The sequence below is a fragment of the Pezoporus flaviventris genome, unplaced genomic scaffold (genome assembly GCF_033815535.1).
Source record: "Pezoporus flaviventris isolate CSIRO_AGI_PZ_B2104156 unplaced genomic scaffold, CSIRO_AGI_Pfla_v1 ptg000002l, whole genome shotgun sequence".
In the NCBI taxonomy this organism is placed as follows: Eukaryota; Metazoa; Chordata; class Aves; order Psittaciformes; family Psittacidae; genus Pezoporus; species Pezoporus flaviventris.
In genome coordinates, this window is record NW_026892550.1 from 53,872,377 (window position 1) to 53,900,345 (window position 27,969).

Here is a 27,969-nt window from a genome sequence, read left to right on the forward strand (position 1 = left end):
AGCGTCATCTCTCTCTCCGCCGACTGAACAGAGAACTGCATCGGCTGGGATCCGCCTCTGGAAACGCTGGATAGGTGGGATGAATCCAGGCCTCCCTGCCATCCCAGCCTGCTGAACAGCAACTAATTAATACTGCTTCAGCCTGCGCTGACTTGGAGGTAAGAAACATTGAAACCAGCCCAACACTATAGCTCCTGTGCCTTTGCTGCTCTTCAGAGCATCTCAGTCCTTTTGGTAACGTGCAGCCTCGCAGTTTGTCCCTGGGCTGTGTCCCACAGGCAGCTGAGGCTTAAAAAATGAAGGGCATTACTTACGCAGTTAAATAGGAGCCTGGCAGTAAAACTGATAGCGTTGGCTTTTAGAAAGGAAACAGGCAAATGCGTAAATGTCAACTACCTGGTTAGAACTAAGACATAATCACTTTCCTCTCCTTCTCTCCCCATATTACCTGCCTGTGAGACAGACTCGGTAGGTTAAACTAAAATGAGAAAATTTGATGTAGGAATATAGTAACAAAACTTTGTCTTAGAACTACTTGATAATAATACCACTAAGTCCTCTTTTGGAAGGATACGTTTTGCCATAGCTGATGGGTATACCTGCAGCAGCTCAGTGCTGTAACAGAGCATACAGGATGACAACTGAGAATTGATAAATATATTGGAAGAACCACTGTCACACAGGTCTGTGTGATAGAGGTGAAGAAGGTTCTCTTGTGGGTTGATTGGACATCCTGTTGGTTAGAAAAGGTTGTTTGGGATGCGCACCGATTGAGATGGCTGTCAGTAACCACAGCAGAGCAGGCTGGGTGTTTTTATCCAGGTGGATCACCTTCCTCACCTTAGTACCACAATCTGTTTATGTTGGGCAGACCCAGAGTGCCTCTGCTGTTTGTGGAGGAAGATTACGGAGCAGAGCAGTATGAACATGGTTGCTCTTGGGTGTTAGGAGATGGTGTTGGCTTGATTTGAGGGGAACTTAAAATTCTTGTATCCCAGTCCGTGGCTGAAATGAAGGCTTTTACCTAAGCAGGGCCAGAAGCCCATGACTCTCAGATGAGATGTATTGCTCTCTGTCTTAAGGTTTGGGTCCTCAGATGATCTGGTAACATTGCCATTGTTTGTCTTCAGCCCCTGTTGTGTAAGGGCACGGGGACTGCACTGAAGGTGGTGTAGATTGTGATGGAGGTGCCTCAATTTGACTGTCTTGTATGCTAGCTTATGTGTAGGAGTTAGTATCCACACTGTAAAAGAGATTAACTGGTGCTATTTGTGGCCTGCTTTCAATGTGACTCTGTCCCTTGCTGTGGTACTTGTGTGCTTTCTAGTTAAGCCTAAAAAATCAAAAGGACAGATTCCAGGTTAGAATGTTATAGTCTGTGAGTTGTGGTAGGCTGCAGGTGCCACACTTCAGAAACCTTAAAATGTTTGCCAAAACCAGATGAACAATAAATTTGAGTTAATCTTTGGCCAGTTAACCTAGTCTTAGTGCTTAGTTATCACAAGGGTCACTTAACAATAGGAAGGTCTTTGGTAATGACTGAAGGCCTTAATAGCAGATTTTTTTTTTCTTAAAATCCTAGGGAACTGTTTAACTTGAAATCTTAGTTAAATGTTGCATTCATTCAGATCTTTGGGTATTGAGTTCTTCAGTTAGCTTAAACAGTAACTTGTTTCTTAAGAATTTTTAGCAAACATAGAAATAATGCAGCATAAAAAACTACTCGTAGTCATTCAGGGATCTCCTGTCTTCTCTTCAAAACAAAGCACCAGTCAGGTAGATGGAAGTTAAACAGCTTGGAGCTGTTAATATAAAATGAAATTGTACTTTTAGTAAATATGACTGTGGCAAATACAAGAACTAAGTCTTGCATCTCTTTAGTGGGGAAATTAAATATGTATTTTGAAATCACTTATGGAAGGTTTGAGGATTCTTGTCTTCTGGCTCCTGTGCATTTTAATTACCTAGATGTTGTGGTGTTCTATAGGCTTCTCTGTTCAAAGTGATTCCTGTGTAATATCAGTTTTTGTGTTTTTCATTCCTTGTGTTGAAGAACTGAGTGGAGCAGAGAGAGGGGGCCAACTGTGACATTGCATCCAATGTAACTAGATTATTTCTTTTTGTAACCCTTCTAGTGTAAACAAATCATATCAATCATGGCAGCAGACTCTATGGAAATTGATGATGCTTTGTATAGGTAAGAATATCTGATTTTTAACCGTTGCTCTTGACTTACAACATGTTTGCATATGGTAATGTAAAAGACAAGGCTTGAAAATGCTGTCTGCTGCTGAGGAGGTAAAAGTGTGTGCACTTGTGCTGCTGTGTTCATCTTCTTATAAGGCAAAACCCCCAAAGTGTTCAGCAAATGAAATAGAACCCACTTCTTTGCAAAGTTAGTGGTGACAACTGACTGAATTGATACATTTCCTCATTCTGTAAAACTGTAACTGTTTCTTTATTGGTCTCGTAACAGGTGTGTTATGGCCATTATTAGTATTAGAACAGTAAAAAGCATAGGTAAATACTATGTAGTTGTTCAGAGTTCCAATGCTATCAATAATGTGTGCTTTTTGGAAAACAGGAATAATACTTCTCCTATTTGTAATAGGGATTTTCTTTATGTATTCAGCTTGTTTCCCCTTTGACAAGGTAGATATTCCTCTCTTGTTCCTTGTCTTTTGCTGCCTTCTTTTTGTACGTTATGTAATTTAGCTCCTTCATAATTTCATTTATTCCTCAGTCTTTAACATACTTCTCTGTCCTCATGAAATGTCATCAGTATCTCTCTTATCCTCCAAACTTCAACGTACTGGGTTTTTTGGTGTTGATTTGGTGTTTGTTTGGTTTGTTTTTTTTTGGTAGATTTGAAAAAAACCCCACATTTATTTTCTATTTATTTTCTTATTATTACTGTTGTTTTAATTTGTTAGCTGGGAGTGGCTTGAAATCATTTGGCATGGCAATAGTTCAGAGACCCTGTACTGGAACAAATGGTATCCCTAGAATAACGTTGTGGATGAAAAGCTTTTACTTTATTATTAAAATATATATATATATATACACACACATAAATTTAAAAACCAAATACTTACATGCTGAACAAACGAGGCTTGTTTTTAATTAAGCTTACTGTGTTATATGTGTCATTTTACATTTTGGCATTTGTCTTATGAAAGTCGTGCTATTCCTTGGTGAGAAAGGCAGTATTTAGAATGGTTTAAGTTTGATTGTATGGGTGAGTGTATAGGTTCCAGAGCTCAGGTTCTGACTCAAAAAGCTGCTGCACTCTCTGGTTTGAAAATTTCTGATAAAGAAGTTCTTTGGCTTGCTTATGTCTTCAGTAGTTAATTCCAAAAACCTACTATCCTGAAAAAGTCTTTACATGGATTTAAAAGAATTTCTCTTAACACCTCACACTGAAAAGGTCTGTGCTACATGCATTTCACTATTTGAATTGTGCATGCAAATATTACAATTGATATGCATTTATTTCCTAAAGCACTACACAGTTCAAATACACAAAAAGTTACCTCCTCAGTGGCTTGTTGAACAGAGGACTGGTAAATAGAACTGTGCACATGTCACTAGTGACACACATCTGCAGAAATTGGTGTGGTGGATTAGAAACTAATTGGGATGATAGAATAACTGAAAATACTTGAACGTTTTTTGGAAATGACTGGGGATTCTTGACTTGCTTTCATGTGCTCTTGACTTATTTGAATCTTGCTTTGATCTGAATTTATCTTTGCTGTAGTCGCCAGAGGTACGTTCTTGGAGACACGGCAATGCAGAAGATGGCTCAGTCCCATGTATTCCTGAGTGGTATAGGTGGCCTTGGTGTGGAGATTGGTAAGTTAGGTAACATTTATTTAAGCATTCACATGTATATGTAAACATACTGTCCCAAAATACTTATAAAGCTTATTATAGATTTAATAAACATATCTGAAGTATCTGAGTGAATTTATATGTGTTTTCTCTAGGAAACTTTTTACTAGAATATAATTTCACTTTTTACTTTAAAATGTGCTTCAAAGGGCCAGATTGCTTTACACAAAATTGTGTTTATTGAGTGAGGGTTGAGGGCGGATAATCCAACTTATTCCTTTTGACATCAGCATCAGTGACTGTAACGCAAAAGCAGCTATAACCGAATGTAGGAACTGTGGGGTGGAAGGTAGGACAACAGATGCAGTTTGGTGAAAAATACATAACTGCCCCAGTGCAAGAGACTGCTTAACAATTTCCCTTACTTTTTGTGAGCAAGACTTGTCTTGGCTGGTTCTTACATGGCTTATTACACTTCAGTTGGTTTTAATGGTACTCTGCACCAGATGCCAGAGGAGAGTCACGGAATTTTCCAGTTTATTGCCATCGGTGTCTCTGTAATCATGCCTGTGGGATGAGCAGCTGACAAATGACAAATGTAGAGAGACATTTTAACATTGGTTATGCTATTCTGCTTTCAATGGTGCTGTAGAATGCGTAACCTGAATGTAAAAGAGAAAAAACCTTTAAGATGTGAAGTTCTTAGTAATAGCATACTGTTATTGTCTACCCACGTAACTGTTCAATTAGAGATATGCAAGATGTCTGCAACAGTCCATCTCTCTATTTTGTTTTGTTTTTTTTCAGCCAAAAATATAATTCTGGCTGGAGTAAAGGTATGTAAAACAGTTCTGTCATTGGGTATTCTTGGGTGAGCAGGAGAAAAAGGGACAACACTACTATGCAGCTAATCTTAAATTTCTGAAACTGACTTTCAGTAGAGGGATTGCAAAGCATTTGAGGACCTGGGAGTGAAAATTTTAAATAATCTGGATGCTCAAGTAGTACAGTCAGACTCTCACAGTGATGTCCACTGCACTCTGAAATACCTCATGTAATATTTTAGTCAGCTGCTGATCAGACGTTGAATCCTTTTGTATAAAATGGCCTCTCCTAAATGGATTGCTGTAAACTCGAAAGCCAAACTATTCAAAATGTTATCCTATTTTGTCATCCACCAGAATCGTTTTGTGTAGACATTAGAATGGTTGGACGTTTTAATCCAACAATTGCTTTTGTGCTGCTGGTATTAATTTTATTAGAGAAAAGCATTTTAAAACTCTTCCAATTGAGAAGAAAAAGAAATCTTGTTTATAATTTTGGGAATCCATTAATTTACAGATCGCCCTTTAATCACAGTGTGGCAGAAATCATCCTTATTATTTAAATGTTGTCATCACTGCTAGCTGGGAGGAGAATGCTTAGTGAAATGCGTGTTGCAGTGTGTTTCTCTCAAACAGTAAGCTTTCTTGGAAAAGAGGTTGGAGGAGCTTGTATACATGGAACAACTAAATCTTCTGTGGTGCTAGTCCTCCAGAATTTTATGTGGGGCTTAATCCATCCTTTTGGGTGCTATGACCATGTACACTTCTTCCAGTAAATACTTTTTGCTAAACTTTCGTAGGCTCTTACAGTTCATGACACCAAGCAGTGCACAAAATGGGATTTGGGGATCAACTTCTTCATCCATGAAGATGATATTAGCAGTCAAAGGAGCAGGTTGGTAAAGTCTTTGGAGTGAGGGAAGACTGAACTTGACTAGGAGTAACAGTTTAATCAGCCACAAAAATAACAGTTCATTGTCTAGGAGCTGCTGATACATATACTGCTGATACATATACAAATACTTCTTACATCCTTTCTCTGGAGTTACTGGCTTTGACTACAGTGCCCAGGTGGGTATTAGGGGAAGTCTAATTTAGGACTGGAGTTCTTAGTCAAATATCTCACTTCTTGAAGTTTGGAATTTGTAATGTAACTTTAATAGTAGGGGCCAGGGTGGATTTCTTCTTCAGGCTTCCTCAACCATCTGGGTGAGACTAGAAAACAGTCATGATACCACGTGATCATGAGACCTGTGATACATTGGACAGAGTTTTTTCCTCAAACCTTCTAGGAACTGAAGTATGAATAAATGAGTCAGTGATTGTTGCTAGGAGACCTCCTGAGGGGCTCTCCTAGGGCATGTCTGGTATGAAATTCTGTATTGAAAATACAATTTTGTAGATGCATGAAAAATCTTGAAAGTTGCTGTTCTTTCAGGGCTGAGGCTACACTTCATCGCATTGCAGAACTCAATCCGTATGTCCATGTGGCAGCATCAGTTGTGCCACTAGATGAAACCACAGATCTGTCTTTTCTAAAGCAGTACCAGGTATGTCGCTCTTAAGGCTGTTGTATGTGGTATTTTTCTCACAGCAAACAGCTTAGATTTATTTTTTTTAATATAATAAAATGAAAATTAACCAAAGTATATTTTAAAATGATGTAAAAAAAGAAGCAGATCTCATATTTGGACTAAGGAAATTGCCATGCTTGTTTCTTCAAGGCTGAAACAGTGTGTTTGTGTTCCTAGCACTTTCTTATGCTACTTACTGTGGAATTTATTATGACAGTAAATAGCTAATAGATACTGCCATACAATTTTTGTTGTTGTTAGAAAGTGAAATTGTGACTTTTTTTGCAGCTACAGAGTACAGATATTCTGTATATATGTTGTGTGCTGTATTCCAGGTGGTAGAAACTCAGGCTATATAATTAGAAAGATATTTATGCATGCATGTATCTATGAAATGTGAGCTCCTCTGTGCTGGAATGATGGTGTTTTCAATTGTTCAGTCAGCTGTCTCATGCTGGTGTGCATGGCTCAGTCTGAGCTGGAAGCTTTTACTGTGTGGCTTTTGGTTATACCCAAGCTCACCAAGTTTCTGAATGTCCCAGCTTTAATAAGCCATGTATAACTGAATGGGATGCAGTGCACATGCTTTGTAACCCAATACTATCCTAAACTTTAAAAGAATGCTTGCAGAAATTGTATGTCTGCAGTTTGATGAGCATCAGTATGTGAAGCTTGTTCAGACTTCTCGGTGTGCACTGATGAGTATTATTTGTGTTTGTTTTGCTAAGTTTAGTCTTAAAATTCAAGATCTGCATTCTCCCTGAGATTACCTGTAACTGTTCTCATAACTATTCTAATCAGGTTTTGAGTTTCATAGCTGCAGTAGAAAGAAAGTGAGAATTTGCTGTTCTTGCTCTTGCTTATCTGGTTTCCAGAACTTGTGGAGCAGTAACCCATCTATTTTAATGTGTAATGAGAAAACTGACTCAAGACTGCTTTCTCTGTTATGTGTGTGGGAAAGGAATCAGAACACCTGACCAATTTACTGTTAGTACTGCTTTTTGTCATAGCCTGAAGATGTTGATTTCTTTTGGTGTCTTAGATATATTTCTGTTCTTCTTCGCAGTGTGTCATACTGACTGAAGTAAGCCTGCTGCTGCAGAAAAAGATTAATGACTTCTGTCATGCTCAACAGCCACCTATTAAGGTAATAGAAGTAAAAACATGAATAATCTGTACAGTGAGCATTCTGAGTCTCCAGCATGTTCTATCCAGAAATGGGGAAAGCTGGTTATGAGGTGTATAGTTCTATGCAGATAGCATGTTGATCAAGCAGTATGAGTTTTGGGAGTACAATACTCATACTTTGTACATATATATGGTATTATCTGGGTACCAGCCTGGGTAACCATAGTTTGGTTCTTAACAACAACAGAAAATTTCTATGAAGAAATAGTTTTCACTGTTTACTTATAATAATTCTGAAAGAACATGCTAAGACCAAATGTAACAGTGGTAGAAATGGCAGTATTTCACTGTACGATTCTTGGGTTTTGTGTAGGGGTTCAGAAATGCTCATGCAGGTTCAAAGTCTGTCATGAATGCTGTGCTATGTAGTCAGTGGCCTGGGTGCACCTGACAGGTTTGCATGATAGAAGGTAAACTGCTAGCCTTGGACAAGGTTGAATGAGAGAGGTCGGTCTTTTGGCTTGTGCTGCTTTAGGGATACTCATGGGTTTTACTTTCTCTTGTAGTTCATCAGTGCAGATGTATATGGAGTATGTTCACGTTTGTTTTGTGACTTCGGTGATGAATTTGAAGTGCTGGACACAACGGGAGAGGAGCCAAAGGAGATCTTCATTTCAAATATAACGCAAGTAAGGGGTAGAAGTCCCTGTGCTGCTTTATTTTTTTTCTTTATAATGACTTGTTATTGGCTCTGTGACCAAAAGGACTGAAAAAGTTATCATAGGTAACTCCTTTGTTATGACAGAACTAATGTGCTAAAAGTATTAAGAGGCTACAGTCTCAATAGGTGAAAAGCTATGCGTCTACAATAAAGCATGACTTCTTTACACAAGACACTTTCCTCATTGCTAACTTTGCCATTTTCACTTTTAGTCAAATCCTGGTATTGTCACTTGCCTTGAAAATCATCCACACATGCTTGAAACAGGGCAGTTCTTAACCTTTCGGGAAGTAAATGGAATGTCATGCTTAAATGGATCCACACACCAAATAACAGGTAAAATGTTGCTGACTCCTTTGCAAGGTATTTATTTTTTGGTCTCTTTTAGCTTGCTGTAATATAAGTTACTGTAGCCAGAGGAGTGCAGACCTCCAGTGAGCTTGCACAGAAAGATCTGCTTTTTGGTGCAGAGGTCTTCCTAGCGTTGTCTTGACTCCATTTCCATTTATTAAAGTCTTTCAAAGTCATCTTGCTGCTTAAGTGGCAGTGGAAACTCTCAGCTAGTGAAGACTGGTTGGCAGTCTCTGAAGCTACTGTCATTAGTTTGCTCATGAAACTCTTTTGTTTTTTGGAGGGTCCCATAATGCCTGTACTTTTATCATGGTTTTGGCCTAAATTAACACCGCTTTGTGTGTCACAGTTTGCTTTGTTTTTTGGGTGACAATGTAAGCATTCAGGGATGCCCTGACATCTGTTTCTAAGCATGCTTTTGAAGTGATTCTTATGATTTGTATTTACCCTGCTTTGGTCTGCATTATGCATGTCTCAAGGCATAGTACTTGCTTCCTTGTGGATGCTGGGTAATTGCTCAGTTCCCAGATCTGAATGCCTGTTTGTCTCAAGCAGAAGAGAGAGCAGGTGGGTGGGGGTTATTTTGTGGTCTGAGACAAAAGCAGTACCCTTGAACATGGTTGAGTCTGTTTTCTCCAGACTCTTTTGTTTTGCTATTGCTGATGCTGTGTTCAGTTCTTCCTCTTTTCCTCTAAACACAGCTCTGCTTTTGGTTTCAGTTTTCCATGTATTAACAATTTTGGTGTCTTCTTGCTTGATCTGAATGATGCTCCAGATGGTATAAGAGAAGGGTTTTGACTTAAATGCTTCAGCTGCCCTTCTTGTTTGCCTGTTGTTTCAGTCACGGGGTTGCAGTCCTAGTCTGAGCAGTGTAGTGGACTCTGCTGTGCACAGTCTAAACAAAAGTAAGAGTGATTTAATTTTTGTTACAGAGCTGTGGTCATCAGAATTCTTGTTGCATCTGCTGCCACTTCAAAAAGCTTATTTCATAACGGATCATGTGAGACTAATACTTTAGTCCAGAAGCTGGCAGGGAGAGACAATCCTGTTAGGAGGATCAGCTGTGTTTATGCTTTCAAAGCAGGGTTGCACACTACAAAATTCCAGCAAAAAAAGCACTGGAAAAAACACAATTTATTGTATACAGAATTGTAGCATCCAATGACACTTCTAATTGTCAGTCACTGTTTATTTTATTCTCTTTTCAGTGGTGTCACCTTATTCCTTCAGCATTGGTGATACGTCAGATATGGAGCCTTACTTACATGGAGGCATAGCTGTCCAAGTGAAGACACCCAAGATGTTTTACTTTGTAAGTGTGTGCTTGAGATAACCAGGATCTTGAGTGTTACTGGTATGAGTACTGGAAGCAGAGTTCAGCAGATACATGATTTAGTTACCCTGATTTGGGTTTACATTAATTTTACTGGGTAAGAATAGTGGTACTGTTTTACTAAACCCTAGAGAACAGGAAATACTTCAATTATCTGCCAGTTTAGAGAGGGAAAAGAAAGTCATGGACAGCCTATTGTTGTACTTCTGGGGACTCCAAATATGGGATTTCTTGGTGGTGTTCTGAGAAGAAGAGACAGATGAGTTTGTATAAGATGGGTTGCAAGCTACATGGTGCTGTGTGCCTTCTTGGGCCTGCAGAAAGTAGATCCTGGCAGCCCTCAAACATGCTTCTAAAAAGCTGGGAGTGAGGACCAGCTGCTTCTGATCTGAGAATGCATAGCTCAGTATCTTGTCTCTGTGGAGCAGTAGCTGCTGCTTCTTATTCTTGTTCTTCCTGAGTGGGGAAGTTCTGCAAGCACACATCCACATTTTTATTGCCTAAAAAATCTCTGGTAGTTGACTTCAGAGCAGTTTGAAATGGGTCTTGCCACTAGGATGGGAAACATCTCTTTAACAATTTTTGTTTTGCAAAACTTGCAGTAGGTGTTTATTTTATGCAGCTTTGGTGACATTAATAATGGAGAGAGTAAGAGCAATGCTAGTAAGAAAGGATATTTGGTCTGTAGTCTTTCCAGGAGGAGTATTGATTTATCAGGTAGCACCGACTGTTGTATCCTTAAGTGGGTTTGTTATCATGAATTCTGTTTTTCCAGGAGCGGTTGGAGAAGCAGATAACAAATCCATTATGCCTTGTTGCAGATTTTAGCAAGCCTGAGGTAATTAGCATGTGGGGATTTGGGTGTAAGTGCTTTATTGTTAAAACTACATGGAATGTAATATGCAGCTTTATGTATAGAACAATATTATTTCCTAGCTCTGTTCTGTAGTAGTTAAATATGAGTGAGATATCAGTTTGTGTAGTCACACAGAATATACATTATAGTTTAGATCAATGTAGAGGTTTGTTATCCATGATTTGCACCAACATATTGAAATGCATGGCTCAGCCACCTCTGCTGTTTAAAATCTCAGTTTTTGAAAAGTCTCTCTTTCAAGGGAGTGTAAATTTTGCAAGTGACACAATGTTGTTTGGTTGATAAAAATCACACTGGCATCAAAGCTGTGATAATCATAAAAAGATGGTCATAGGTTGGTTAGAAACTGCAGTTTAAAGCGTAAGAATATTTTCTTTTACCTTTGAAAAAATGATTCAGAGTTATATTTAAAATCTGATTGGAATCTAGCAGTATTTACCTCTAGCACCGTTTTAGTTAAGTGTTAGGGACATGCAAGGTCTTGGGCTTATTAAAATCTTAAATTAAAAAAATGTTGATCTAATAATTTTTTGGAGGCTTTTTTTGGGGGTAATGTAAGGTCTCACTTGCCTTTTCAGATTTTCTACTTTTTGTCTCTTGATGGTGGGTTTTGATACTGATGTTTGGCAAAATGCAATGCATATTGGGGTCTAGTTAAAAGAAGATTACTGCATTTTTCAATTGCAGCACTAAATTCTTTTGGGAACTCTTTAGTTGGATTTAGTTTGAGTGCTGAATGTGTATGAAGGGCATTGCATTATGACTCAGTAATAATTCATAATCTCAGTTTGTAAAATCATGAGTGAAAGGTGTTTCAAAATAAATCTTTAATGTTATTTAATTTTTGTTTTTTGAGTGGTATGGTTAAGAGATAAGGAAATGAAATGGTAACAGAAGAGTTCAAATAGTTGCTTTTGTTTCCTTCAGTTTTTGCAGCTGTTGTTGTCTTAACAGGCACCTTTGCAGATCCATGTTGCCATGCTTGCCTTGAACCACTTTCAGGAGAGCTTTGGTCGTGGACCAAATATTGGGTAATGCAGCAATCTTGTCTCTGCTAAGGCTTGAATCAGGGAGATCTCTCCATTTAGTGTAGTTATGGGTTTGATGTGCAGCAGGGTACCTTGTCTGGCTGGTACTTAATAGAAGGCATAGAAGTGAAAAGTTGAAATCTAGATGAAAAATGGTACCTAATGCACGTCTGGTTTGTAACAGGACTTTCCCAATATAGCAGTGGCACTTTCTGGGTCTAAGTAGACAGAAAATGCTTTTGGAGGAAGTCCTGCTCTGTTTCAGCTTTTTCACATTGAGGGGTTAATATGGCAAAGTTGTTTCAATGTTTCGTGACTTATTCTGTATCTTACGGATTTAAAAAATACTCCAGAAGGTGTGAAGTATTTGTTTTTTATTTTCAGTATGTTTTTTCAGATGTATTTCTTAATGCACATAATTGAGTTCAGCGAGACAAAATTACTTAAAAAGTATAAATCTTAAGACTGGACTTGCACATGGGCTTCTCCATTGAGACTCCTGTTCTTGAGCTAACTGTAACCTTCAGAAGTGCATACTTAATGCTCACTGTTAAAGCCAGTATAAATTTCCGAACTCTTCCTACTGTATCCAGTGCCTTTTTTTGCCATTGTGTTTCTAGAAGGACTCTGGAATGGTTAAATGGTCATTATTGTTTCTACCCTTGTGTCCAGATGCCTCCAAGATGCTGAGGAAATGCTGAAAATAGCCATGTCTGTAAGTGAAACACTGGAAAACAAAGTAAGTAAGGAACTGTAGTCATTATGACTAGTTTTTGATGCACTTGTTTACTTGCCTAAGGCCATGCTTTATTTGTTGGTTATTGTTCTGAACTTTGTATCCTTCTTTAGATGGATCAGCTGGCTTTCTGAAGGCCAAGTGAGGATACAGAATCCGTGTTTCAACATGGATTCAAATAAATGTTCAGCTGACATGAAGGCTGAATCCTGTGGCTATGTGAAGCCAGTGTTTAGATAAATGCATATTGGAAGTACAGGGTATACAGTGGATCTGTCTTGGCTGGAAACATTTTTGCTAGTGAAAGAATTTATCTGTCTTATACTGGAGAACAGAATAATCTGTGAAGCTGTCAAGCACTGACTTGCTCAATTGAGGGGATAAATCTGTTGTTGTTATGTCTTACTTTTCAGCCTCAGGTGAATGGAGATGTAGTGAAATGGCTGTCTAGGACTGCTCAGGGATTTCTAGCTCCTCTGGCTGCAGCAGTAGGTGGTGTTGCGAGCCAGGAAGTCTTGAAAGCAGTAACAGGAAAATTTTCTCCATTGCAGCAGTGGGTAAGGCTGTCTTTGGTTTTGGATCTTTCTTTTGACAGTATTGTTATAAATGTATGGTTGATCATACACATGTATGCTGTATGATCAGAGTAGCCTGAACAACTTCAATAATGGGGTAGAGGGGTGGAGAGGAGAGACTTGAGACCGAATTTAGGAAAAAATATAATGCTGTTATGTCTACAATAAATGTGCAGCCAGCCAGTTTTGCTTAAGTTTTTGTATTTGGGATTCAGACATCACATTCTTTTTTTCCCTCACAAGCAAGGAAAGCACGGGCCTACCAGTGCGTGACTGTAAAGGTGTGAGGTAGTCCAGATGCCAGCTTAAGCTACTGTACATATGAGCAGTGCTTTCAGACTCTCAGAATAAGCGTCAGAATAAAGTTAGATTAAAAAGCTTCTTAGTCTAATTTGGAGGTGTGACATGCCTGTCGGAAGTCAAAAGCTTGCGGTTTACGATTCAGTGAGCTTTTTTTCCCTCTCTGACCAGGTGCTTTTTCCTGTCCACTAAAATTGTAAATTAGGAACTGATTGCTGTCTAGTCTTCCACTAACAGTAAAAACTTAATGCTTCTAAATTTCTAGACTCTGTTGTACATTGAAAATACTTACTTTGGTTTTCAAATGAAAATACCGTGAATGACTTTCACAGGTTTTTACCGAGTCATTTTCTTTTTTGTTTTACAGCTGTATATAGATATGTTAGACATAGTAACACCTCTAGAAAAGATGGGATCTGAAGAATTTCTCCCACGGTAAATATACCTACAGTCTGCTGTTTTATGTACTGTTCAGATCTGAGTCTCAAGCAGGCATAGAAGAGGTCTTAGTTCAGTACTGTTTGCTGGAGGGACAGGTTTGGGGTTCAGAATGTGTGTCCTGTTTGAGTATGGGAGGAGTAGGAACTATAGGGGACTCACTCTGATTTTCTTAGTTCATGTCAAACTGCAGTCTGGCATCAATGATGATAAATGGTGATAAATGGCAACTTAGTAGTTTTCTATTTATGTCTCCTATACCTGCATAGGGGAGATAGGTATGATGCCTTGAGAGCTTGTATTGGAGACTCTCTGTGCCAGAAGCTGCATGATTTGAATATTTTCTTGGTGAGTATGACTGACACTTAGACTTTTCAAATGCTTTGTTGATACAGCTAATGTCCACTGTCTTCCAAATAATGAAAGCAGCCCTGATGATGTGTGCTGCTGCAGAATAAATGCTACAAAATTATAATGTGACTTGTCTATTATACTTGTCTTCATGGTGTTCACTTATGTTTCTGACTCTAAAAATGTTTTCCTTAGGTTGGCTGTGGAGCAATAGGCTGTGAAATGCTAAAAAACTTTGCACTCCTTGGTGTTGGTACTGGGCAAGACAAAGGATTGGTAAGTCACCTGCAACCTCACTTTGCTTATTAAAAAGTAACATGACAAGGAATAGTTAAACAATTAGACTACTCAAAAATGCTGAAAATCTCAGTTTTACTTCAGGCTAATCTCTGAGCAGAGACTAAAATGGCCTCAGCATGGAGTGGAAGTAGTGTGCAGTTAATTAGAAGCAGAACACACTTTGAGCAGTCTTGCTGTATTTTGATATTAAAATGAAATTTAATCCATCAGTATAGGCAAAGCTGTTAGCCATAGTGGATGCCAACAGTATTGCTTTGCTTTGACAGGTTTCTGCAGAGCTTTCATCAGGATTATTGCTCAGTGCTATGTTTTAATTGTAACTTCAGTTGTTGCTTTTACCCCTTCTGACTTAGGTTACAATTACAGATCCAGACTTGATAGAGAAATCCAACCTGAACAGGCAGTTTCTTTTTCGACCTCATCACATACAGGTAGGCTTTCTTGTTCAGTAAACTTCCTGGACTGTTGTTCTGTTTCCCCATCCTGTGTCCTGACAGAGAGCTGAACTTGTGAGTGTATGTACCTTTGTCCAGGAAAGAGATAAAAACTGTAATGAAATCCAGTATATTTTAAAACAATGCCTAGAACTACGTTGGCATCCCACTTATCACTAGTATCCATTGAGTAAAATTGGCTGGTCTGATCTTAATTTGTACTCATACTTTTGACTAATGAAATCTCTGAAACTTGAGAACTGGATAAAGAATACTGTGTTGCGTAAGATGCTGCTATGGGTTAATATGCCAGAAACACTTTACTCTATACCACTGAAATTGGGGGAGAATAGAACAGCAAACAGTAGACAGCACTGGCAGAAGTGTTCTTAATAGCAGTGCTACTGTTAATGGAACTTGACTGAAGTTGCTATTTTCTGACTTCAGTCTTCATTAAACTGGCAAATAACTTGGAAAAAAAAAACATACATTCAGTAAATGTGTGATTCAGAAACTGTTAATTCTGTAGAAGCAGAGAGAAAATATCCATGTACTTACAAACACAACACAAAATAAAACAGGTGTCTTAGATCCTGAGAGCAGTGGGGAAAAGGAACTCTGCTGCCCAAAATCCAGGAGCTGAATTTTCCACCTCCTGTTTATGTCTAGCAAATCTGGGAATGGATTACATTTTGAATGAGTAGATAAATGGAAGGTGAACTCTTCAAGCTTTCAGAAGCCACAGTCTTAAGTTCTGCTGTTCTAAGTGCTGATCCCTAGAAAATTGAAGGTAGTATGGCTAGAAATGTCAAGTAGGTTAAGAACTCTATTTCAGTTTAGCTTCTGAAATTGGCTTTGTGTGGAATGCTTTGCATTCCACATTAACTAATAATAACTAATAACTAATATAATAACTAATGGGCTTATCCTCTTGACAACCATGAGCTGGTCCTATCTTACGGCATTTTGGGAGCATGAGAGGCAGCATGTGGCATCAGTTTCAGTTACTCAATACATTTCTGCTGCACTACTTCAAATAAAACTAAAATAAAACTAGATGAGTACGATATTTATTAGTGAGGGAGGTACATGATTAAAGAATTTCCTTCATTGTATGTTTTGCATACTAGCATTTCTGTCAGTGAATTGTTTTCTGATCAGCAAATGAAATTGATAATTCTGTCCCAGATATTTCTTATCTGAATATCATTGATAGATATATGTATTTATACTTTCAGAAACCTAAAAGCTATACTGCAGCAGAAGCAACTCTGAACATCAATCCTTACTTAAAGATTGACTCATATATTAATAAAGTTTGTCCAGCCACTGAGAGCACATACAGTGATGAATTCTATACCAAACAAGATGTGATTGTGACTGCTTTGGATAACATTGAGGCAAGGAGATACATTGATAGGTAGGTTGTGGAAAGGAAGCGAGGACTGCTTTTCACATTCTTACGGGAACTCTTCCATTAATATTCTTGATTGCTATTGTTTATAAGATCTGAATTGCTCAGATTTATCTTGCTCCTTTATAGGGATGCTGGCTGGGGGGAGGATGGGATTTATACTTGTGGTGGAAACCAGCTCTGCTGTTGTGTGGCTCATATGGTTCACACGGCAGAGTTTCGGAGTGAGTTCTTGGACATGAATAACTGTCAAGGTCTGATGAGGGAGGGGAGAATAGTGTGGCAGTCTTAAGGTTGAATTATTTTTTGTGTAAGAATGTGTATTTAAATTTATAAGTAGGGGTGTTTACATTTAGAAAGAATTACTAATGCTCCTAATCCAGGTAGGCTCAGGTTTACAGTATCTTGATCTAACTTGAAATAGCTCTTCTTAGTTAATATCTTATTTTTCTTTATTTATAAACATTTAATCTCTTATCCTGAGTTTGGTATAAGCTTTTCACTTTTCTGAAAGTGTCTAAAGTCAATTCTGTGATTACACTCTGGTAATGTCTGCAAGGCAGCAATGTAGTGATTACACTCTATTCTGTCTTTCCATGTCAGTCGTTGTGTAGCAAACCTGCGTCCTCTTATAGACTCTGGAACTATGGGAACGAAAGGACACACAGAAGTTATTGTGCCACATCTGACAGAGTCCTATAATAGTCATGTAAGTGTTTTAAGATCATTACTTCTCTTCTGTAGCTAGTCTGATAATGCCCTCTGATTCTTTAATCATTCATGTATGTTTCTAAAATAAGTGGCCTATGTGAGCTGCTGAAGAGCAGTACTATTAGGAAATAATTACTTCCTTGGTTTCTGAAGAAAAGCTCAGAGGAAATAAAATTTGAGCAGACTGGAGATACAATGTTTGCTACCTAGCTGATGATTACACATAGGCCAATAATGAACCTTCAAACTCTTGCAGTATCCTGTGTAAGTTCTTACAAAACTGCTTTTATAAGGTAGAAATTCACTGGTTGAGGACACCACAAAATGGTGTACTTGGGCACAGAGACAGGATTTCGAGTGTCCTAATGGTCCTGATAGGGTTCACAACAAAAGAAGTGTTTCTGGCCTTGAGTGAAAGAGTGAGAGCCTGTGTGAATGCTGACTGCACATCCTGGAAATGCTGGCTGCTGACTTCTTCTGTTGTTTGTGTTTCAGGGTTCAGTTTTGTTTTCCAGTGTTGAGTTGAACTGTTCTTCATAAATAAGAAATGATGTTAGTGTTCATAAACAAATTTTGTTCTAAGCATAAATATGCCACCTTGTATTTTATAACAGTTTGAGTTTTAAGTAGTCTAAAAATTCTTGGTGCTATTATTAGCAGTAAACTTAAATAAATCTGTATTTACACACAACTTTACTTAATTACAGCGGGATCCACCGGAAGAGGAAATACCTTTTTGCACCTTGAAGTCTTTCCCAGCTGCCATTGAGCATACGATACAGTGGGCAAGAGATAAGGTAAGGGAATAATCTTACTGGCATTGAGCATAACTTACTGTGTATTTGGAAGCATGGGGGATATGTTACACTTCTTGAAAAATGCCGTATTTGTTCTTTTTATTTTCTAGTTTGAAAGTTCATTTTCTCACAAGCCTTCATTGTTTAACAAATTCTGGCAAACCTATGCATCTGCAGAAGAAGTTTTACAGGTAGGGGAACATTGCCAGGCTAAAATACAGGGTTTAAACTGAAGCTGTATGGATTTTGATTCTATTTAAGTTCAGTGAGATTAGAATTATTTTCTGATTTTATTAAAAAGAACCTGAAGCCTTCTTTGGCCAAGTCATTAGTTGAACAGTATTTCTGGCATGTCTCATAATTAAGAGCCAAAGTCTCTCATGCATGGGCTCCTTCCCTAGCTCATGTGTGCTCTCTATACAATATAGAAATACCAGAAATACTGAGGTACTTCTGGTGAGTGTATAGTAGATGTCACACTGATGTGGAACCAGCTGGGAAAAATGAAGGGAACACTTAGTTTCCACTGAATTCAAATATGTAATAAATTAGACTGAATTGTTTAATATCTATCTTTTGTGAGTCTCTAATGGCCTACTGTCTGTAGGGCTGGGTAGAAATAAGTAGACCACAGTACCTAAGGAAAAACCCAGTGGAGAGATCACATAAAGGATAGTATTTCACAAAGTAATGTCTCTTTCCTTTTGCTGTAAATTCCTAAAAACATATTTACTGTTTGACTGGACTGGGAGGAATCTTGTGTGTTTTAACATTTTCGTATTTCCTTCTTTAGAGAATAAAATCAGGGGAGAGCTTAGAAGGCTGTTTTCATGTTATTAAAACACTCAGTAGAAGACCCCGAAGTTGGACTCAATGTGTAGAACTAGCAAGAGTAAAGTTTGAGAAGTATTTTAGCCATAAGGTAGGTAAGACCTGGAAGTGAGGTGGCACTAGACTGATGGGGATCTTGGAAAACTTGTCGATGTCACAGGAAGGTTGGCTGAAATAAGAGTCAGTCATTCTAAGAATCTGGTCCACAGTGTTGCTTAAAGTGTATGTGTGTATAATTTTGTAGGAATGATGTGATCATGATGCTTTGTGTTAATGAACATACAAATCTGTGCATATATCGCCCTGCTGGTAGTTGTCACATTGAGAAAACATTGCATTCCCAATTGTGAATCGTATGCAAGAATCCTAAAGTGACCACAGAGTGGGGGGAATGCTTTGCTCATTGGAGTAAGTGTTTTGCTTGGTCTTTGGATGGATGTGGTCACACTATCATCTTTGGCCTGTGAATGAATAGGCAAATCACTCTGTCTAGCAGTAATTGTGTGTTTAAGCTCTCCATCTTGATACAGGTGTCCTACAGCATGGTAATTTCAAACTGTGTATGACAAATTACTAAATGTACTCTGTCTTTTCCTCTAGGCTCTTCAGCTCCTTCATTCATTTCCCCTTGATACACGATTAAAAGATGGAAGTAAGTACATATGCCCCTTTGTGCCTGTTATGAATTCACATACGTCGTGTGCTGCTGTGTCTGATTACCCTTAGGATTTCATCTTAGTCTGTCTTCCTATTAGGTTTATTTTGGCAGTCACCAAAGAGGCCACCTTTCCCAGTGAAGTTTGAATTTAATGATCCTTTGTAAGTATGGTACTACCACTGATGTGTTCTATATCATCCTATAAAACTCGCCCTACAGCAGAAAGTCCAAGGCAGTGGCTTTATAGCACTAGAAGCTAGACTGCTGCTTGATAGGTACTAGTGCGTAGTCTTAACACTGTGGCAGATTTGGTGAGCTGCCTCATGCTTTCACTGCAGGGAATTTAACTTTCACTGACATGGGATTGGAATGTGCTGTGGGAAGTTCTGACAAGTTCTAAGCCATTTAATGGCTTAGAACAACCCATTTCATTTATTGTGTAACTACAAAATTACTGAGTTGTTGCTGTCATATGCCCCTGCCCCCATCAGCCTGCCTCATGAAATGGAGGATGTGTCAAATTAAATTGACTGCCTCAAAAGACCTAGCGGAGGGACCACTTTTCTTCTTCATAATTTGGGTCTGATCTAGATGGCTTGGGTATTACAGATAATTTAAAATAAATGATGCAATTGAAGGACTGAGAAACCTTTTTCTGCTGAATGTCTACACCTGCTTTGAGAAACCAGATCACCATTTTTAGTTTGAGTGAAAACTGAGATCATGGCAAATATCAAATTTTTATTTCTAATTAGTATTGCTAAGGTGAAACTTTATATTATCATATTGGTGTCATGTGAATGTTTGTTTTCTTGACTGCAGAGGTTAAGGAAATATGGTTTTCTTTAAATAACTCTTCACTCATCAAAATTTGCTTAGTTTTGAGGATGACTTCCAAGTCCCTCAAAACCTGTCATCTGTTTTGTACTGTGAAGGCTGAAGGGTGGAAATTCTGTTTCTTTGTGTGTGTTTTCAAGACCTCTTTGAATATGATTGCAAACCTTTGAGCAACTGAAGTAAAAAATCAACAAAAATAATTATCTTCCTCTTTTCTTTAGGCACTATGGTTTCATTGTGAGTGCAGCAAAACTCTTTGCAACAGTGTACTGTGTTCCTTTTACAGAAAAGGTAATCTGTACTGTAACAGCGTTCCTATCACATAACTCAGATGTATGTATTCAGTTTTGGCCCACTGTCCAGTTGCCAATTCTTTCCAAGAACTGATTAAAGTGATTCTTGAAGTAATCTCTCCTTCAGCACTGGCTGTTCAGTAGCTGCTTACATTTAGTTGTCTTTGTTTAAATCGTTAACCTGGAGAAGAACTGGGTAATATATTGGGTATTTTCAGTAAGCACTGAACTCGGGAACTCAGGAATTCTTATTTTGATGGACCTATTTCCTGTGCAATATAGTAAATGAACTAAAATAACTGAAAGGCATTTTTAAATTGTCAGCTATGGTCTGGGAGCTTTATTCTTACTATTCACAGCCCCTGTTTGTTGCTTATCCCTTGTTTCTTGTTACCTCTTTTCTTTACTAATCGGATTTTCCTGTAAGTCATGTTTATGCTTGTTCAGTTTTCAAGTGCTAGGCACTTCACACCACTCTGGTTCACTGTGGCAACTGGAATGTCACTTGGTGTTTCAGTGATGATGTTTCGTTGTTGAATATTTGTGGGATATTTTAGGTTTGGTATTCTTTGAAATGCTACTGGATATAAAGTCTTCTTGTGAGGGCCTTTTTGTGTTAATGTGAATTTAAATTGTTTTGTTGTTTGGTTTTTGTGGTATTTTTTTTTTTAAACCATAACAGGATTTATCAGAGGAAACTATCTTGAAGATTATTTCAGCTATGAAGGTACCAGAGTTCAGACCTTCAAACAAAGTAAGTGTGATATTTAGTTTAAAGAAAAAAGATAAATCCACAAGCAATATCCCACATCTCCCAACTATGTCTTGCATTGATGCTGATGAGAAATAAACACAAATTAAAATGTGTTTTGGGGAAACAAGAGTGTGGCATATGGGTCTGCTTTAACTGGATATAGATAAAGTGCCTATATACCAGATGCTAAATGCAGGATGTTGCTTTTTGCAAATGATTTGTTATAGCATTGTTTTCCATGGATGAGTGTGATTGTAAGTCTGCAAGCTTTTTTTAAGTTTATCTGTATTTATGCTATATTAATAAAAGAAGTAACATTTTACCCAGCAACTTTAAAGCAATCCAAAGATAGTGTCTATTTGTTACTTCTTTCTAGGTACTGTAAAAGATGTGTCATTACTTTTATGTTTATTTTTGAAGTGTTAACTTTAAAACAGCTGAAGTGCTACTGTGCAGTGGCTAGCATTTGTCATCATTTAAAATTAGAATATGTTCTAGGGTGTTCTCATATTTTCTTGCCCAGTGTTAACACTTGTTTCATGAATGCTTGCACTGTGAGAAAAAAGTGATATTTTGACTCAGAATCACAGACCGGTTGAGGTTAGAAGGGACCTCTGGAGACCACCTAGTCCAGTCCCCTTTCTTACGCAGGGGCAGCTAGAGCAGGTAATCAAGGACTGTGTCCCATTGGGTTTTGAATACTTTTGAGGATGGAGACTTCAGAGGTTCTCTCTGTTACCTCTGCCAGTGTTCAACCATCCTCAGAGTTTTGGTTGGGTTCTTTTTTTGTTTAAAGAATTTTTGTATATTTGTTACAGAATTTTATGCACTTTAAACATGCACAAAGCTCATACCCACTTGTCCTGTCACTGGGCACCAGTGAAAAGAGTCTGGCTCTGCTTCCTGTACTTTCCCCTCCATTAGATGTTTATATTTATTGATAAGATCCCACTGAGACTTTTCCAGGCTGAACTGACCCAGCACTCTCAGCTTCTCCTTGTATGAGAGATGCTCCAGTCCCTTAATGATCTTTGTGGCCTTTGGCTGGAATTCCTTCTGTAAGTCTATGTCCTTGAACTGGGGAGGAAATAACTGTGGGGAAGACAGGAAATCTAGTAGACTTCACACTTGTGTTGTACAAAGTTTGTGTATTTTCTTACTCAAGCACTGCACACACTTGCAGGTTGTACAGACTGATGAAACTGCAAGAAAACCAGATCATATTCCAGTCAGCAGTGAGGATGAAAGAAATGCTATTCTCCAGCTGGAGAAGTCTATACTATCCAATGAAGCTCTGGAAAGTGAGTAGTGCAAACTAGCTTCATAGCTTAGTAACATCTTGCTATTGCACTGCCAGTAGATGACATTCAGGTCTTTGGATAAAGTAGTTTGTATTCTGCAAGAATTGTAATTCTGAAAGCTTTCTGAGGTGCCATGCAAGTAAGTGTCTTTAGTGCTTGACATTACGCTGTGCTTCTATATTGCCGAGATTCCTGAAAGTGTAGGGTTCTCTGTTATACTTGCATGTAAACACAACCCTGATGACAGCAAGCAGGCAGCAATGAATTGAACTTTTAAGGAGGGAAGGGGTGCTGGCTAGATCCCAGATGTCTGAAAGTGACTCTGATATGAGAAGGCCGAGAGTTACTATTTAAAGGAGTCAATCTGAAATTAATCTCAAATCATGAAGGCTGTTAGCATCTTCTTCAGCATCCTCTAGATATGTTAAAATGAGGATGCTTGAATCCATTTTTGTGCCTGGACACATGCAGATTTCTTCAGACAACAGCTACATGCATGCATGTTTAGCTTGTGAACACAGAGGAGAAAGATTAGATTAGTTTAGCTCTGACTTATCCCATGGAATGTCAACCCTGATCTCTGTTTCCCATGCTACTGAGTCCCTAGTGAAATGGTTGTAGATAAACAAAGCTTACAGAGGGAATTCTCACAGGATGGAGCTGAATAAGAAACATCCGTAGGACTGTCCAAAACCTATTCCTGGTGTTGCAAGGAAAATTAAATTATGGAGCTCTGTTGGTAAGTCTTTGATAACTCACTTTTAACAATTGATAGGGGTATTTCTACTTCTACTATGGGGAAAGCAAGTTGTATGTGAGGCACCAAGATCCAGAATGTGAAATTTTAGATTTGTTAAGGTTCTAGTTCCCTATAACTTAAGTTTAGGACATGTTCAGTTTTCTAATAATAATTTTTGCTCCGTTTTGTGGTTTGTTTTTTTTTTATATGAACAGATGATTTGCAAATGAAGCCCATTTCCTTTGAAAAAGATGACGATAGTAATGGTCATATGGATTTCATAACAGCAGCATCAAACTTGCGAGCCAAGATGTACAACATTGAACCAGCAGATCGGTTCAAAACAAAACGCATTGCTGGAAAGATTATTCCTGCGATTGCAACAGCTACTGCTGCAGTGTCAGGCCTGGTCAGTATGCTTTGTAAAATGCTTAAAATACACATTTCTTTCTTACTGTTCCTTGCCTAAAACCACTGTTGTTTGGATATTGATTAACACTACCCTGACAGCCTCGTTAAAGAAAAGGGTTTATTTCAAAGTCAGCAATTTCTTTTTCTCCTGTACCAAGAGAAAAGGTTGCTCTTGGTTCTAGATCTGGTAAGCCCTTGATGGTTTTATTTTTGATTTGCAGACCAGAAAGAGGAGTTGAAGATCAGCATTTTGGCTTGTTTTTCTGCAATGTTTCCTTCTGAAACATTTCCACTAGCAGCAACGGATTCTATTTCTGTGACATACTGGGTTGCATTTCCAGATGTGATTTACTCTGCTGATTTCAGAAAGGCTGATCTTTTTAACAGCTTACTCTGTAGTTGCTGGTCTCTTGACTAAACTAGGCGATAAAACAGTACCTGAAACCTGTGTTTGCTCTCATGGAAGTATGGGCTTCTTATTTACTGTAGGTTGCACTGGAACTCATCAAAGTTGTTGGTGGCTACCCAGCTGATGCATACAAGAACTGTTTTCTGAATTTAGCCATTCCCATAATGGTTTTTACAGAAACTGCTGAAGTAAGAAGAACAGAAATCAGGTAGGAAGGGCAATGGCAGAAGTGTGGTATTTGAAAACCTGGAAATGAATGCTTAGAACTTGGTGAGCCATTACAAGTGTGATGTTTGTACAGTTATTAAATCCAGATAACCAGATTAAGGCCTTATGTGCTTGCATATCAGAACTATGATGCAACCACAGTTCATAGTCATACTCCCAAATAGACATTATAGATATTCCAGTTTTGTTTCTTGGTGGGGTTTTTTTTGTTTTGTTTTGTTGTTGTTTTTGTTTCTTCATTGCTGTTGTTGTTCTTTAAACTTGGAAGATCATGAATCACTTAGTGGTTGCAATCAAACTTTACTATACATTTACTATGTATTTCTAAAGACATAAGTACTGCCAAGGGTGTCCAATAATGCATTGCTCAAGAACTTGGTGTCTTCAAAATGCAGCACGTCTTGTGTCCTGTTTTAAAAAGTAGTGGTTTTAAGGGCTTAGTTTTCTTTCCTGTGGAAGCTGTTGTTTGTGAGGCTATAAAAATCCAGGTGAGTTAGACGTGTGGTGTGGTTATGAATGAATTATTAATCCTAGTCTAGGATGTTCATCTAGACTAGGCACACTTCTTCATCTTAATCAGTACAGGAGATAATTTTCAGTAGGTCCGAAAACTCAAAGGTCTTTGTCAGATACTGTGTTTACTCAGAGTTCTTAGTGTGCCTTGTGCTTAGTCAGGTCAAAGGGCTGGAGAAATGGCAGCAGAGAGGGAAGAGAATTTTGCTAAAGATAAAAGAGCAAGTTGCTAGAATACAAAGCAGTTTTTCAATATGCGTTTAAAAGAAGTGCCTGAGTTTGCATTCTAAAGTAACAAAAACCTTACTCTTTTAAAACAGAAACGGGTTGTCATTTACAATCTGGGACAGGTGGACAGTTTATGGGAAAGAGGATTTTACCCTGTTGGACTTCATAAATGCTGTCAGAGTAAGTTATCCACTGTAATGGTTTAATACAAGGTGAGAGGACAGGATTTTCTTGGTCTGGGTTGTTGATTTGGGGTTTTTGGTTGTGGTTTGGGTTTTTTCTTTTTCTTTTATTTTTTAGTTTTACCAAGAGTCAGAGTAATTCTAGAAAGTACTTATGTCAATGGGAATGTCTTTAAGTAAACATGTCCAAACCTGTTTTAAGATTTTTTAATTTGACTGGCTCAAATGTATCCTAATAAAACTTCTGTCAATATGTACGCATTAGCAGGCTTTCTGGTTGTGATTTTATGGTCTTGAATACTTAGTTGTACTATTGGCAGTAGTAGTATCTGCTGGATTGTGCAGCTGTCCTAATCCTCTAATAAGTTTAATTTGTGAATTCCAGGAGAAATATGGAATTGAACCAAATATGGTTGTACAGGGAGTCAAAATGCTGTATGTTCCTGTGATGCCAGGTCATATTAAAAGATTAAAGCTGACGTAAGTATAACTGGAAAATGGATTGAGGGATGCAATTGCATGTACAGATTATGTTCACTGGTTGTATCATAAAGACTTGTGCCTGACAGTAGTGCTTTCTCTCAAAGTGGTTGCTAGTCATTAATATTCGGGAAAGAAAAGAGGTAATTTCTTCTTTTGTTTTTTTTTTTTTTTTTGTGGGGGAAAGACAAAAGAGAAAGTGAATTAACTTCTGTAGCGAGGACAGGAGACTTGCAAAATGATGCTGTAACTGACGAATGCTAGAATGAGAAACCCAAAGAAGTCTGACAGTACGTTGGGTATTTTGAGGGGTGGACGGTGAAGAAAGTACCTTGATTCAAGACGAACAAGACTAAGGAAACCTTTTAAACTGGCTTAAAAACTAATAGTGATAATTAGTAACTCACCTCAAAGAATGGGAACACTTACTTAGGAAGGAGTTAATGTATTGGTTGCAGACTGAGTTTCTGGAATTCTGTTCAGCTCATAGTAATTCCTTGAGATTCTAGCTCACTTTAGCCCTTTTAAAAATGAAGGCTTTACACAAGGCTTTACAGTGCCACTTACTGACAGGAAATTGGAGTCTAAAGACTGGAAGTTTGTGAAGGTGTGAGAACAGAGCATTAGTTTTGATTGATAAGCCTTTGCAAAGTAACAGCCAGATCTCACCTAGGTTTGGTTCTGCTTTATATGTTGATTGAACTGTTTTAGGTCAAAATTTGTTCCTCACACCAGCTGTGAACTGTATGCAGGAAAGTGTTCACAGGCTTTGCTAGAGCAAGTACATCAGTACCATTCTGAAGGTCTGCCTGCCAGGAGGTAGTGCCAGGCAAAGTAGTATATGCTATGGAAAAGCTACTTCCAACTTCCAGGGAGAGAAGATCCTCTAGGATGGTCCTGCCTTTAGAATGCCTGGCACATTCTAATAATAATTCACATAAATGTGAATTTATACCCTATCTCAAGGTAAGTTGTTTATATTCCTTCTCCTACAGCTGTAGAAATCATTTTGAGTGGTGTGTGTAATGAAGTCAAAAACAAGGTGTGAAGCTGGCTTCTTACAAATGTCAGGATTTATAACTCTTGAGACCCTGTTCAAGCTTTCCATGTAGTTACAGCAGCTTGGTGTTCTGTTACAAACAGTCCCAAAAGCTTTATAAGGTATTTGTACAGCAAACTTTGGTCTTGCTTGTGTGTTTTTAAATCTTTCTCTCACTGTAATATGACAAGCAGTGCAAGACTCTTGTCTTAATTTCACAATCACAGCATCGACTGGTAGCATACTCCCTAAAAGTAAATTTTAGAGACATAGTTATCTGCCTTCCTCTGTACCTTGGAACTTCCTCATGCGAATGGGAAAGATCTCAGTATCTCTGCTAAGAAGAGGATAATGCTTTGTGTTCTTGCAAGGGAACAAGTACTTTGGGGGAAGCAGCTTTTTGACCTGCGTGCTAAAGCATAGCCAGAAGTGAAATCCTTCTGTAAGTGACCTGTGAGGAATAGAAATGAGGGACTGTATTCCCCCAGCCTCTTAGCATTCGAGCTCATGAACTAGTGCTCCAAGTTGTCAAGAAAATAACTTTGAGACATCCAAAGATACGTAATGAAAGTGAGGTTGGTTGACTATCAAGTGTCTGCACTGGAGTGGTTCTCCTTAATAACATAGTAAGAACAGCCATTATTGGTAGACTGAGAACTTGTACTCCTCCTTATTGACCAGAATCCTGGACAGAAAGCTAGATTTGCTTTGTGCTTCAGTAGGATGCCAAAGAGCAATTCTGTTGGTGAAGAATCCTAACCAAAACTGGCCATCTTCTCTTCTTTGTTGTACTGAGCACTTGTTAATGAACAATGTAATAGCTTACTAACAGGCTATGTCTGTCATGAAAGTGGAATACCATTTGCTGTACCTCAGGTGGAGGACCAGCTTTTGTATCAAAATTAAAAGGCAGCTTATACTCCATTTTAATCCGATTTCTAGAATGTTGGGCTTCATTGCTGGCAGTGAAATTCATCCTAGCCTGGCCCTGAATTCCCTCTACCAGTCCTCCTTCTGGTATATTAACAAACTGTCCTTCATTTCCTTTTAGGATGCAAAAGCTTGTGAAACCATCAGCTGACAAGAAGTATGTAGATTTGACAGTGTCATTTGCTCCAGAGACCGATGGAGAGGAAGACTTGCCAGGGCCACCAGTGAGATACTACTTTGTTCAGGAAGACAATTGATGGTAGAGACAAAAGTCACTCCTGGACCATTTGTTCTGAAAGGAGTGTGCTAATTTTCAGCTATTAAAGATGGTACTATATATTTCTTTTTCGTGAAGCCTTAATTAAAACAAATGGTGAAAATCAGTGGCTTTGCACTGAAGACAAACTGGA

General features: G+C 38.3%; 1 protein-coding gene and 1 long non-coding RNA gene across 2 annotated transcripts; one reads left to right on the plus strand and one right to left on the minus strand.

The window, feature by feature from the left end:
• Positions 1-2: 2 nt before the first annotated feature.
• Positions 3-27,969, plus strand: UBA6 (ubiquitin like modifier activating enzyme 6). Its single transcript, XM_061479069.1, has 33 exons — positions 3-158; positions 2,136-2,197; positions 3,761-3,855; positions 4,642-4,670; positions 5,459-5,553; positions 6,097-6,208; positions 7,299-7,379; positions 7,927-8,049; positions 8,294-8,417; positions 9,641-9,744; positions 10,541-10,603; positions 11,597-11,673; positions 12,343-12,409; positions 12,820-12,963; positions 13,649-13,716; positions 13,989-14,067; positions 14,266-14,346; positions 14,724-14,801; positions 16,043-16,224; positions 16,822-16,927; positions 17,637-17,726; positions 17,837-17,917; positions 18,520-18,648; positions 19,158-19,209; positions 19,313-19,376; positions 20,274-20,343; positions 21,028-21,099; positions 22,283-22,400; positions 23,355-23,548; positions 24,040-24,167; positions 25,021-25,108; positions 25,496-25,590; positions 27,681-27,969. Exons 2-33 carry the CDS (start codon positions 2,157-2,159, stop codon positions 27,814-27,816), a joined length of 3,066 nt encoding a protein of 1,021 aa, XP_061335053.1. The 5' UTR covers positions 3-158; positions 2,136-2,156; the 3' UTR covers positions 27,817-27,969.
• LOC133282803 (uncharacterized) lies at positions 12,030-13,978 on the minus strand. Its single transcript, XR_009747711.1, has 2 exons — positions 13,882-13,978; positions 12,030-12,397 (listed from the first exon to the last, which is right to left on the minus strand). It is a non-coding gene; the product is annotated as an uncharacterized LOC133282803 (long non-coding RNA).